At 38.5% G+C, this 14632-nt stretch overlaps 1 protein-coding gene across 1 annotated transcript in view; it reads right to left on the bottom strand.

Moving 5' to 3' along the window:
- The window catches only part of Rsf1 (remodeling and spacing factor 1), a 109546-nt gene that overhangs the window by 28585 nt on the left and 66329 nt on the right, over window positions 1–14632 (bottom strand). Inside the window, exon 5 of the mRNA XM_051192269.1 lies at window positions 10774–10928. Coding sequence (XP_051048226.1) covers window positions 10774–10928 — 155 coding nt within the window. The remainder of the gene's footprint in view (window positions 1–10773; window positions 10929–14632) is intronic.

The following is a 14632-nucleotide window of genomic DNA, read 5'->3' as shown; positions in this document are numbered from 1 at the left end:
GTCACAATTTCTAGATGTCAAAATATAGACTCAGGCTTCTGCTTTCTACATTTAGCTTCAGTATTCTTGATGGAATGCAAATATTTATACAGTTCAAGTAATTTATTCCAACTCAAGGGCTGGCTCAAAAATATGAAATGGAAATGATTCATAAAACAGTCCAAAAAGTCAGTTTTTTGTTTTGTTGTGTGGTTTTTTTTTTTTTAAATAAAGTGAGAAATGTATCAGTATAAGAGTCACTAAGCATTTCAGGTCACTAAGGTAACAGGAACACTGTAGCGGGGAAAATGAAAAAAAACAAAGAAAAATAGCCATAAGCCTAATAGCCACAGGCAATCATTGCAAATGGTTTCAGGTCTGTCTATCTATCTATCTTCTATCCATCCATCCATCCCTAATTGTGCATATTTTCCACAAAGGGTTATGTTGTCCTGGTTTTTGTTTTGTTTTTTATTTTTTTTTTTTCCACTGAAACATTAGAACTTTTTTGCTGATCGTTGTCTGGGTATTGGGTAAGCCAGGCAAGTATTCTATTACTGTCTTTATCTATCCTTGCAAAATGCCTGAATCATCTACAACTATCTGACAGTATTACTTGTATATATCATGTATACATATTATACATGTACAATATTGCAGGAGTGGCACAGGTAAGCTCTAAATATTAACTAATATGATTACCATATTACTGGCAAAATCTTAAATCTTTCAAGCTCAATTAAAATCCATTCTATTTAAGTTTTAATTCTATATTTTTTTTATAAAGGATGACTTCCTGTGTTTATTATATATTGTTATATGTATGTTTTTAACAGCACTTACTACTCAGTATCCTAATTATTTATTCACATTATTATTTGTTCAACTAGTCTAAGACTACTGCTCTGAAGCAGAATCATAGGTTATTCACCCATAGAACATTTAAAACACCTTCTGATCTAATTGAATAAACTGTAATGGCAATAAGTTGTAGCCTAAATGCAAAACAAACAAACAAAACAAATAATTATTTTAAAGTGCAAATGAGCATGGAGGGCAAAGGTATCAAATTACTTATAGCTATAGTTATGAGTAGTTATGAGCTGCCTGACCTGGATGCTGGGAACAAAATTCCCAGCAGAGTAGCATCTGCTCTTAATCCCTGAGACACCTCTTTGTCCCCATCAATATCCATTTAAAACTATATGTGAACAAGTAAAAGTGAGAGCCATGCAAGGTTTGATGGATTTAACAGAGCTATGCTACAGTGTGCCCAAGAACTACTCAGTACATTTATTTAATATTAAAATGTCAGATAAAACTAAAGTCATTAAAACACGCGCGCGCGCGCACACACACACACACACACACACACAAAATAAATACCAACAGTTCAGAGTGGTTACAATGTTCAAAATGCTGGGGATAGCTCATTCAGCAGCATGCCCAGAGCTGTGGGTTTGAGCCCAAACACCACATACATTAGGGAGTGGTGGCACATGACTGGAATCCAAGTACAGGGATGTGGATAGACGAAGATCAGAAGTACAAGATTATCCTCAAGTTATATAGTGAAGTCAAGGTCAGTGTTGGCTACAAGTGGCTGTCTCAAAGTAAAGATGAACTATACAAGCAATGCAATTCATCAAAGAAAGTAAAATTCAACAACAGCAGCCCTGTCTGTAAAGTACTCATTATCAAATACTTCTGCTTTACACCTAGAACTTCCGTTAGAATAGAATATTAACCACAAAAATAAGACATAAAACTCTTTACCACATAATTCCAACAAATAAATGCAACAGTAACCATGCCTAAAATAAAGACATAGTCACCAGCTATTCCAGAGGCTCTGAGACTGTCTAGTAACTTTCCTATTTCCTCTAGCAAAGCTTCAATCTTCTTCCCTATGCTTAAGCCTACAATCTCTCTGTCAGGCCCAAATTTCAAATGATTCTGCCTTCAATTTCACAGAGAGAACAGAAGCCACAAGGCAGTAGCTCCCTCTCATCATCAGATATAAAGCTGCTACTTCCCAAACACAGAGGCCTATTTTCGGGCAGGGTGGGGTTTCCAGCCCTGCTTCAGACCTCATCTCTGCTGGTGACTCAGTTTTCAGTACTGCCTCCAACTCACTTGTCTCAGTGAGATCTCACTGGTGTGGTTCTGAGAACAGAGATGAAGGACAGAAACAAGAACTGTTGCAGACTCCTGGGGTAGAATTAACAATAAAAGCTCATCAAGGCCATCTAGTCTTATACAGATTCTTAAGAAACTTACAGTAAACACCACATAGTTTGCTTTTCTCTCCAATCCTAATCTTCTTGTTTCTAAGTCTTCCAAGTCACTTTGTCATAAACTAAACTCTACTAAACTCAAAGCTACTGAAAAATGCTAAATAAATCAGTAAAATTTACAACAGGTGGTAGTAGCACATGCCCTTAATCCCAGCACTCCCAATACTCAGGAGGCAGAGGAAGGTCTCTTGAGTTCATGGACAGCCTGGTCTACAAAGCAAGTTCCAGGACAGCCAGGGTGGTGACACAGAGAAACCCCATCTTGAAAGACCCCCCCGCAAAAATAAATTCAATTGACAACTGGGTGTAGTGATCCACAGCTGTGGTCCCCACAACCTGAAATGCTAAAAGGGCCACCAGTCTGGGCAGTGTTCTGAGACCCAGGCTCAAACAAGATAGTCTCAGCAAGTAGTCTTGAATGGCCTGGAATTCACTATATAGAACAGGCTAGTGTAAAACTCATGATGAAACCCCTGCCTCAGCTTTCCAAGTACTGGGATTATCAATGTACACCACTCTGCCTAGTTTCAAAATTTTACCAAATTTATAAGCCAATTACAACAGGTGGCAAGCCAGATTTGGCATGTCTGCCTAGTGTGCTATAACTGCCCTCATTACTATGTTAGGGTCTTGCAAATCAAGCATTACTTGATTATCTCATTCCCATTATGAAAATGACGGTATAAAGTCAGGAATATACAATAACAGCTATTAGGGAGTATAAGGCAGAAGGGCTGTAAGCTCAAGGCTAGCCTGGGCAACTTATCAACCTTCTATTTAAAAAGAAAAATGGTAAACTAAAGGACCAAGGGTGTAGTCTGGTAGCACAGTGATAGCACAGTATATGGAGTCTTCAGGTTCAATTTCCAGTGATACTTACACACAAAAAGCTGGGTCAGACTTGTAACACTACCTAGGAAGTTAAGGCAGGAGGATTTCTTGAGACAGCCCTGGCTGTCCAGGAACTCACTCTGTAGATCAGGCTAGCCTTGAATTCACAGAGACCTACCTGCCTCTGCCTCCTGAGGTATGTGCCACCACTGTCCAGGTGAAGCAGGAGGATATTAAGTTCTAGATCAACTTGATAAAATGATCAACCAGCATGCAAGAGGCCAAAACAATCACCACCATCCCCGGAAAAAAAGAACAAGGAGAAAAAAAAAAAAAAAAAAAACAAAACAAAACAAAAAAAAAAAAAAAACAAAAAACCAAACACCATACTTCTAACACTAGGATGTAACTCAGCAGTACTGTGTATGCTTAGAATGAGTTCTTGAAGCCCTTACTTACGTACTTCAGCCAAGCTAACACCCAAAACTCATATTCCCACAAAAAAACTATACATGAATGTTTACAGCTGCATTATTCATAGAGCTATAAAGTACAAGTAAGTCATATGTTCAAGTGGTAAATGAACAAAAAAAATGTACTATATATATATACAAGGGACATTATTCATCCTTCAAAAGGATATATTGATAAAACACACATGGATGAAACTTGTAAACATATTAAGTGAAAGAACTCAAACAAAAAGCTATAATATAATACTTATTTCATTTATATGAAATGTCCTAATGAGACAAATTCACACAAAGTACATAACCAGTTCCAGGGGCTAAGAGGGGAGATAGTGAACAGCCACTAAATGATGACAGTTTCTTTGAGGGCTGATTGTAATGTGATAAAATTAGATCATGGTTATGGTTTCCTATATCATGAATATACACAAAACTAATAACTACAGACCTTTAAAAAGTAAGTTTATCATAGCTTTTTAAAATCAAACACTGGCAGGGCATTGGTGGCACATGCCTTTAGTCCCACCCAGCACTTGGGAGGCAGAGGCAGGCGGATCTCTGTGAGTTCAAGGCCAGCCTAGTCTACAGAGCTAGTTCCAGGACAGGCTCCAAAGCAATACAGAGAAACCCTGTCTCGAAAAACCAAAAACCAAAAACAAATAAATAAAATGAAATAAAACCAAACACTAGCCAGGTGGTGGTAGTGCACAAGTTTAATCCCAGCACCGAGAGACAAAGGCAGGCAGATCTCTGTGAGTTCAAGACCAGCCTGGTCTATAGAATAAGTTCCAGGATAACCAGGGCTGTTATAAAGAGAAACCCTGTCTGGAAAAACAAACAAACAAAAATCAACCAGGACTATTAAACAGAGAAACTGTCTCAAAAAAGAAACAAACAAAAAAAAAAAAAAAAAAAAAAATCAAACACTAACAGATTAAAGATATTAATGGACTAAATCAAGTTTGAAAACGGGCAGTCTAGAGATTCGTTTTGAACTAAAGACACTCAAATAACATTTTTTTCAGCGACTTACATGGGGACAGAAGAATGACATAAAAATTAACAGAAATTCTTTCCAATTAGTAAGAATAAAGCTATATTAAAGGCTAGTTGAATTCACCTCAACTTCATTTTTCTCACAAGTTTCTTTTTCTTTTTTGTGCCTTCCAAATTAGAACAGAGCAGTAAAATGTTTCTCCTCTTTTGAGGAGAACCTAGCTCACAAATGAATCACACAAGGAGTCTTATTATTATTTATGAATGCCTGGCCTTAGTTTGGCTTGTTGCTAGCTAGCTTTTCTAACTTAAATTAACCCATCTGCCTTTCTTTTCCCTCTTGTCTTTTATCTTTCTCACTTCTGTATACCTTACTTTCCTTCTTTGTGGCTGACCCTGGCATCCTCCTCTCCATGTTTTCTTGCTCTATTCTCCTTGCTTCATTTCTGGTTCTATTTATTCTGCCTGCTAGCTAAGCCTATCCTTGTTCCTGCCTTGCTTCTAGTCATTCAGCTCTTTATTATGACTGATCACCAGGTGTTTTAGACAGGCGAAAAATCACAGCTTCACAGAGTTAAACAAGTACAGCATAAACAAAATTCACACACCTTAAAATAATACTCTCCATCACTGGGCATTAAATGTTATTGTGTTTTTATAAGCACTGTAACTTCCCAGTAGTATACCACCTAAAAGCATATACTGAACGTGCAACAATTGTTTGAGATTTAAAATTCAACCATTTGGCAGCTATAAACATGTGCTGTGAATGGCTCTAACCCAAGTGGCATGAAATACCAAGTAGTCTAGACAAACTGAGAAAGGGATGAAAAGGGTTTACTTTAGAGTATAATCAGGCCTGCCACAGCAGATGAGAGGGAGCAGCATCTGAGGGAGAGGCCTACATGATAATGCCAAGGACAGGAAAAGACAGAGGGGGAAAATCAAAGACCAGAGTAATCTGAACACTCAAGGCAAATGGTAGAAGACAACTGGAGAGGCAGGGTGGGGCTGGCTGGGAGCTTATAGAGAGCACTCAGGAAAATTTAGCATTTGTCAAATGCAATTCTTTTGTTGTTGTTTTTTGTTTTTTTTTTTTTCGAGACAAGGTTTCTCCATGTAGCCTTGGCTTCCAACTCAGAGATTCCCCCTTGTTTCTGCCTCCTGAGCACTAGGATAAAAGGCATGCACCACCACTACCCGGCTGTCAAATGTAATTCTAATTACCTAAGTATCCAGTTGCTGGTAAATTTCCAGGGCTATTTTTTGTCATTTTCAAATTTGTGCATAAGTTTACAGTAATGTACTTTAACTTAGCACCCACTAAACAGAAATGATAGAATCATCTTGCTGAGGTTAAGTCTAAAGCTTGGCCATTTGACTCATTGAATCAAAATCTATCAAAATTCTCTGCAGTGCTGATCTACCATCTCTTCTTCTTGGCCCAATTTCCAAATTGCAACTACGCTTTTAAAATTTCATCACCGTTCTGCCTTACAACTGTAACTACATCACACACACTGCTGAAGGCTGTTCACATTTTCTACCAAATCCACCAGCAATGTTCACTGACAAACGAGGGATAAAATGTCCAACTAAGAACTGTGTTTCTTTAATCTCACCCCAGGACAGATCATGGTCACTACCTCTACACCTGAGAGGACAGCATAGAAGGTAAGGTTTTGAAGGATGAGCTACCTCCTAAGAGACACAAAAGTGCAGCATCAACAGGCACAGAAGGGCTGGGGAGAGATGCCTCAGTGAGTAAAGTACTCCAGCAGCCATGGAAAACCTGAGCACTGGCACATCTATCTGCCTTTAGCCCAGAGCTGAAGAGACAGAAACAAGAGGGTCACTGGCCGCCATTCCAGCTGAATTGGAGGGCTCGGCTCAATGAGAGACTGTATTTCAACAACACTGACCTCAGCATATACACATACACAGTCTCAGCTAGAATACTGAGGTGGCAAGTAACAGACTATGTAATCAACGAAAACCTACTTACAACAGTCTTTTGTGTTATTTCCCTGGAAAAATGAAGTAATTATATCTAGTAGGCTTCCCCTGTCTATGGTTTTACTTTCTATGGCTTCAGTTACCATTCAAGTTTAATCCTAAAGGGAAAAAGGCACAGAGGAGTGGGGGTGAACAAGGGATAGACCATATCCATGTAGCTTACTACAGCATATTATTCAAGGGTTCTATCTTATTGGTCCTTACCTTATTACTGTACAGAATTTATAAAATAAAATTTACCTGTATGGAAAAACTTTTATATAAGTTGTAATATTGTCTATAGTCTGATACCCACTTGGGTTCCTGAAAACTTGTGGAGTTTTATGCTCCAGATTATGCAATTTAGTATTGTACAGATTGTTTTAGAACAAAATAGGCTCAAGTAAATGGCTCACAAGTTATTTTGTCCACGACAGCGTAAATTTCATAAAAACAACTATTTTTGTTGTGCTTTGCTTACTGAACTTCCTTGCAAAAAATTATGATTCGTCAAAGAAGATGGCTAATATTCATAAAAAGGATGAATAAGAAACATTTTCTTAGGGAAACCCCGAGTTAAGACTAGCTTGTATAATACATATACTGAGAGACCTCATTTCAGAAGGTGGGGGGAGAAATCTTTAATCTGTTAATTTTGTCTTTGGTGTTTGCAGTGCATGAGTCTGAAGCCACAGCAGCACGTGAGCTCAGCAGGTACTCTTCATTGAGCTCCATTTGGGTACCAAGAAAGAGAAAAAATAGAACCCCAATATCCTGCTCCTCCCTGCTCCTCTCAGACAAGTCCTTTATCACACACCAGGAAGCACACCAGCTGCATGTGCTAAGAAGTGTTTGGGGAACAGCTATATGAAAAGTCTTGGAAGATGTGTTTAAAGTAAAACAGCTTCCATATGCCATGCTCCTCCCCATACAGATCTGACAAGTGCAGCGGCATCACATAGATACTTGGCAAAAAGGATCCCCACCAAGGCCCTCAAGGGGACAATGAGCACACATAAGTTTAAGAAGCAAGCACTCCTATACACCATGTTTTCCCTCCCTCTATGCTGAGGCCCCACAGAGGAATTTTTTTAATTATACAGTAGGAAGAGTTTTACTTTACCAAGGCAATGGGGTGGGGAAAAGTGCTTGAGCACACACGGCACATAGTCACTTGTGCGTGTACATACCCACATAATAATAAAATAAGTATTAAAAAAAACTTTACTATCAAACCCTGGTCTTCTGCAAGAGTATCAAAGTGCTTTTAACTATTGATCCAACTCTCCAGCACCATAAATAAAAATCAAATTTAAAGTGTTCTAAACCCAGTTAACTGTCACTATTTTGCAACTAAGTGTGTGTGTGGTGGCGGACACCTTAAATCCTAGATCTCTGTGAGAGGTCATTCTGGTCTACAAAGTGAGCTCCAGGACAGCCATAGCAACACAGAAGGGGAAAAAAATTTCTATCTTGTTCCCACCCATATTCTGTGTGACTTTTTTTTTTAATGTATACGGGTGTTTTACCTTCATATTTACGCCTAGTTGTCCTCATTGGCCAAAGAGCGGACTATACAGTTACAGATAGTTGGTAAGCACTGTGTCCAGAAGAGCAACCATGGCTCTTAACCATGAGTTAATTTTTCCAACCCCTTTATTTTGTTTACTTATTTATTTATTTACTTATTTATTTAATCAATTTTTATTAACATATAGCCCTGGCTGGCCTCAAATCCACCTGCCTCTGCCTCCTATGCTGGGTGCAAGGATTAAAAGTGTGTGCCACTCACATCTCACGGATTGGGTTTTCTTATTGTGAATGGAAATAAAGAAATACAAAGAATGAATGAATGAATAAATGAATGACCGAACTGAATAATCAAACAAAATAGTATCAGTTTTTATGCCAGAATAACCTTTAACAGCAAGTTACTAAAATAAACAAAAATAAAAGCAAAACAGAAAAAAAATAACAAACCCCTCTAGAATACAATATGTTAAAATTATTATGCCTTACCAAAGCAGCCCAAATATGTTGTATGTGAAAACATAGGTTACTAATAAGACAACCACCAGTACCTGAAATCATATGAGCAATGTGTCAAAGAAGCATGATAACTAGGATCTAACTACAGAAATGCTTAATGTGTAGAGATATCATTTCACTACAAGGAGACTTGATTATTGGTTTTCAAGCAATGTTTCCTACATATAGGGGTTGTTTCATGAACAGTTTCTTCAAAGCATCACACAATGTAAAATATAAAACAAAGTGGAATGACAGGGCATGTAAATGCAAATTCCTTCCATCATTAAAAAGGAAAAAACAAAAACAAACAAACAAAAAACCAAAACCTAATGCCAGGGGTAGTGGTGCACACCTTTAATCCCAGCACTTAGGAGGCAGAGACAGGTGGGTCTCTGTGAGTTAAAGGCCAGCCTGGTCTATAGAGTAAATTCCAGGATAGCCAGGACTGTTACACAGAGAAATCCTGTCTTGAAAAATCAACCAATAAATAAATAAATAAATAAATAAATAAATAAATAAATAAATAAGCAAGCAAGCAAGCAAACAAAGTTTTAAAGATATGTATGTATATAAACACACACTCTCCAGGTGTGGGTGTGGGTGTACACATACGTATGTACATCCATACATATATGAGAATTCCTTGATCTCATTCCTGAAACCTGAGTTGACCAGGGGCCTTCACATACATGTACCAGCACCATGAAGGTGCATTAGAATTAGTTGGCTTCTTTTCTACAAGTCAGTACTTAGTTCTTTTCTTCAAAAAGAGAGTTCATTTGTTGGGATAGAAAATTAACACACTCAATGAAAATAGCTTTAGTAATTATAATTGTCATAGACTTAGGCATTAGTACAACAAAAGTGAACAAATGATTCCAGTTGGAAAAATGGGACAGTCCAGGCATGGTGACATAATCCCGGCTACTCTATCTGAGGCAGGAGAACTACCTGACCCTAGGAGCTCAAGACACTGTGACATTTAACTCACACAATAGGAGCATAAAACAAGGGAATTTAATAAATACATTTTCAAAGATATATAAAAGATCAATATGCACTAGTGGTGCTGAACACCACGAGTCATTAGGGACTAATAATACCTAGAACAAGATAGCATTTCATATGTATGAGGATGAATTATCAAACAAACAAACAAAAATCCCAAAAGCTGGGTGTGATAGTTTATATCTTTAACCCCAGCACTGGGGAGGCAGAGGGAGATGGATATCGTGAGTCTGAGGCCAACTTAGTCTACATAGTAAGTTCCAGAATGGCCAGAGATACACAGTGAGACTCTGTCTCAAGAAAAGAAAACAGTACAGTAAAGTCTCCAAAAATAAAGCAGTATTATCATAAGATTTAGCAATTTCACCTGTGGGCATATAGCATAAGTATAAATAAAAGAGGTATCTGTATTAGTATGTTCATAGCAGGATTATTCACAACAGCCTTAAGGAGGGAGTAACTCAAATGGTCACTGACGGAAAAACAAAATGTGGTATTTACAAGGTGAATTATTATTCATTCTTAAAAGAAAGGAAACCATCACACATACACTAATACAGATACCTGAAGCCAGTATGCTAAGTGAAACAAGAGAAAGCAGTTTTTGATTCTCCTGATATGAACTTCCCAGTAATCAAATTTATAGACAAAAAGCAGATCCCAGGGCTGCAGATGGAGAAAACAGGATCTTAATGTTTAACATGTTCAGACACTTAGTAAGGGAAGACCACAATGTAAGTGTAGGACGGGAATGCTCCAGACCCTATAAACCTAAAAGTGTTTAAAATTGTCAAGTCTCTGATCTATCTTTCCACACCCTGAACAACAAGTTCAATAAAATCTTAGCACTGTTACTGCTTTGATCTGGTTCAGGCTAGCCAGAAGCACATCCTGCCTCTGCCTCCCAAGTGTGGAGAGTACAAGTGGCACCACACCTGTCAGGATTCTAAAATTAGTAAGACACTGTGTTAATGACTTGAACATATTTGATTTATTTCTTTTAAATATCTGAAAGAGCAAACGTTTTCCCTTTGAAATAAAGTCTTTTATAGGAATGCTATCAATTGAAAAAGTTAAGGTAAAAAAATCAGGATTATATAGTTGGGTGGAAGAATAGAAAATAGAAGAGATTACAAAACAAAGCAAAAGAAAACACACAAAAAAACCTTGTTTAGGTGTGTCTTCCTCTTTCTTAGTCTGCTCATCCTCTAGAGTGGGGCTCTCCCGGGTGGAGTCTTCCTGTTGGCTAGAGTTTTTCAATAGTACAGGGTCAATCTGTGCTTTCAGGAGGGCAAGAGTCTCAGCCAACTCGTTTCGATTTCTAAACAAGGGAAAAATAAGACAGCATAAAAATCCTTCTGAGTCTAGTGAAGTCTGTGAACAGCACCTAGTAGGAATGAAAATAAGGGGGAAACAACACAGTGAAGAACATCAAAGTCTGGGAGCAGTACTAACACAACCCGGATTCTAACACTAGTACTGGGGAAGGAACATACAAAAAAATATTCAAACAAATTTTATTTTCCTTACTGAATAGAACAAAACACACAACACTGAATGGAAACAAAGGAAGGCACAATATTAAACAAGTCAAAGGATGATCACTTCAAGTATTCCATAATCTTTAAGGAGATTAGTGTAATCCTTGCTTGTGGCTATTTTAACAATTCAAATTTCTGTGTGGTATGTTGGGTGTCTTTCTTAATCACCTTCCATTTTATTTTTGCATATAGGTTGAGGGAGCCACCTATCTCCACCCCTTCCCCCCACACCCACACGAGTGGTGGGGTTTCAGATGCCTGTCACCGTGCCAGCTCCTGCATGGATGATGGGAATCTGAACTCCAGTCTTCACATTTGGGCAGGAAGCACTCACACACTCAGTCATTTCCCCAAACTGTATCATATATATGCTACAAATGCAATCCTGTAGAAAACTTTATAAACATTTCCAATAATTTATTGCAATGAATATAGTGTGTATATCATGACAACAGGAAGCAAAGATAATACTATCTCTACCAATCATGAAGGCAATCTGCAGTTGTTAGGAATATTATACTAGTCTGTGTTTATATGCTCCCAATAAATTACTATTTCTTTTATTTGCTCACATGAAAATAACTGGGATATCGTCACTCCAGTGATAAGATGTGTTCAGGGAAACTGGGCAGCAGAGGAGGAGCTCCAGAATGCCAATATCAGCTGTTCAACAGCAACCAAAGGCAGGTTTTCAATCCCCACCTGTGGTGATGTTCTATGACCAAGAGGCTATTGTAGAGCTGCAGGGATGGCGCAGCCATTAAAGACTAGGCTCACAACCAAAATAGGCAAAAGCTATTTATTGTACAGTTTGTTCCAGTTTGAATATATTTTTGAGTCAAGGTCCCATTGTACAGCTCAAATTGGTCTCAACCTCTCCATCTTTCTGCCTTAGTGTCCCAAATGCTGTCATATACATACCGTTTTCTTTGTTCAGGGTGACAAGAAAAATCTAGAGCAACTGAGGGATCTAGAAATGAGTCCCTTCCTTAGGGATAAAGGGATATTCTACTGGATGGCTGTTGAAATGTTCCCACAGGTCCAAGTATTGGGGCCTGACTGACAGTTGGTGAGCATTTGGTTATAATCTAATCACTGGTTTAATTTTTTTTTTTCTTAAAATACTACTATAATGGCATTGGGAGGTGGAATGGGTAGGAAGCAGGTAGAGCTTATTCAAGGTCCTGGATCACTGAGACTGTGTATTTGAGCACTGTGTATCTTGCTTGGGTACATTCCTATATCCCCCTCCCTTTTCTGCATACTGTCCTGAATGAAATAAACAGCCTCTACCACATGCTCACACCACCATGATGCTCTCTTACCTCATGCCCAGAAACAGTAGGACTGACTGGGATGGACTGTAGGGAACTTCTGAAAACATGAGCTTAAGCAATTCTTCCCTTTGTTATGTCTCATGACAAAAGACCTAACATCTTAAGAAAGTTTCCCACGTGCTGTTGAGATAGCTTATTCAGTGCTGTGCTTGTCTTAACAAATGTAAGGACCTCAGTTCGATTCCATCAGTGTTAGTAAGCTTGGGTATGGTGTGCATACTTTCAACTTTACAGCCGGAGAGGTAGAGATAGGTATGTCTCTCTGGGGCTTGCTGGCCAGAGAAGCTAGTTCCAGGCTAGTGAGAAATTCTTTCAAAAAATAAGTAGACAGCACTTGAGGACCAACACCTGAGCCTGCTGTCCTCTGCCCATATATGCAAACATACCCATTCAGGATCCACCAACACAGACTCACACATACAAAATTTAAGTTTTACCTTAGAAATCTGATTTTAAAATGAACATTTATTTTGTTATGAATGCATATAGCTCTAAGCCCCCTGCACTGTGTAAAGCATCATCTTTCGCAGTTATTTACATAATCTTCTTAACCTCTATCGTCAGAGTCATGGTGGTTCACAACCATTTTGACTATTTCATCGTGGGACAACAAATGAACAACTGAAATGTCAGAACTGAAGTTATAAAGCTGACATCTATTTCTTCCAGCATACTGTAAGAGCCTCACATTGGTCTTTTGTTTTTGTTTGTTTGTTTGTTTGTTTGTTTTTTCATGTGTCAAGAAATCTCTCTTGAAAGACCTCTGATGGAGAGGAGGTGTAGAAGGCTTTGTGGTTAAGAAAGAATACTGGCTGCTCTTCTGAGGACCTGGGTTAAATTCCCAACACCCACATGGTGGCTCACAACTATATGTAACTCTACTTCCAGAGAATTTGATACCTTATTTTGGCTTCCGTGGGCACCAGACATATGCGCAGGCAAAGCACATAATTAAGGCAAATAATTTTAAAAATTTTAATGGTATTTCCCTTGAAATGCAGAATCCTGAATCCACTACTACATAAAGTTGGAAGGCAGAAATTGTGCCAAACTGGCACAACTGTGTCTTTAATTGCTATGTTCCAAGCACGGGTAATAGCACAGAGGTCACTGGTTATACAAAGGCTCCTTTCCCCTCTGTTACTTGTTGGAGACAGAGTCTCATGCATCCAGGTTGATCTTAAGCTCTATGAAGCCCAGAGTGACCCTGAATTTCTTCCTGCCTCTTATCTTTAAAGTGCTAGAATTACAGGCATGGGTCACCATGCCCTGAGTTTAAGAAACTCCTTTTGGCCAGGCAGTGGTGGCACATGCTTTTAATCCCAGGACTCTAGAGGTAGAGGCAAGCAAATCTCTGTGAGTTCAAGGACTGCCTGGCTGGAGATGGCATTCCAGAACTGCCAGAGAGAAATCCTGTCTCAAAAAACGAGGGAGGGACGGAGGGAAAGAGATAGGGAGGGAGGGGGAAAGTCCTTCTGGAAACTTTCCATACTCATGATTCTGTTAGCTGCTATTAATGTGGTTTAAAAAAAAAAAAAAAAAAAGTCTTTATTCTTAAGCTAAGGAACAAAGAAGTTACTTTTACAGTATAGTACATGGCATGAATGAGGGTTTTGTAGAGAATTTTACCTAGAATGAGCAAAATCATTGAAAATGAATAATAAAGTTCTATTGTCCTCCTCCAGTTCAGGTTTGTCATATGAGCGTGAACTACTGTTTAAGGAAACTATTTTTAAAACAAATGAGATGTTTTTAGTGACCCTTGCATTCTTGTTAGTCTAAGACTACACTGAACTCATATAGCAGTAAGTAATTGAACTTTGGCCCATCACTGTTGATTTACACTCTATGCATGTGCTAGAGAGCACAGACTACCCAGTAGGTAGACTTGTCCTGCTAAAATCATCATAATCAAGGCATGGACAAGTCTACCAAGAAACTCTGATATCCTGTGATCAGATCTTTAGTCAATTCAAATCTTCAAACATTAATTCTTCGTCTTTCCTTACATTCCTGTAATCAGTCCATCAATGAATCACCAGTCCCCAGAGCATTCCCTGAGTCAAGACAGATCTTTACTTACTTACTGAGCAGCAAAGCATCAAGTGGCAGATGGCCATTATGAGTGGTGGATCCCTTGTTCTGTA

Source organism: Phodopus roborovskii, unplaced genomic scaffold (assembly GCF_943737965.1).
Source record: "Phodopus roborovskii unplaced genomic scaffold, PHOROB, whole genome shotgun sequence".
NCBI lineage: Eukaryota > Metazoa > Chordata > Mammalia > Rodentia > Cricetidae > Phodopus > Phodopus roborovskii.
This window is presented reverse-complemented; position numbering and strand designations above follow the sequence as displayed.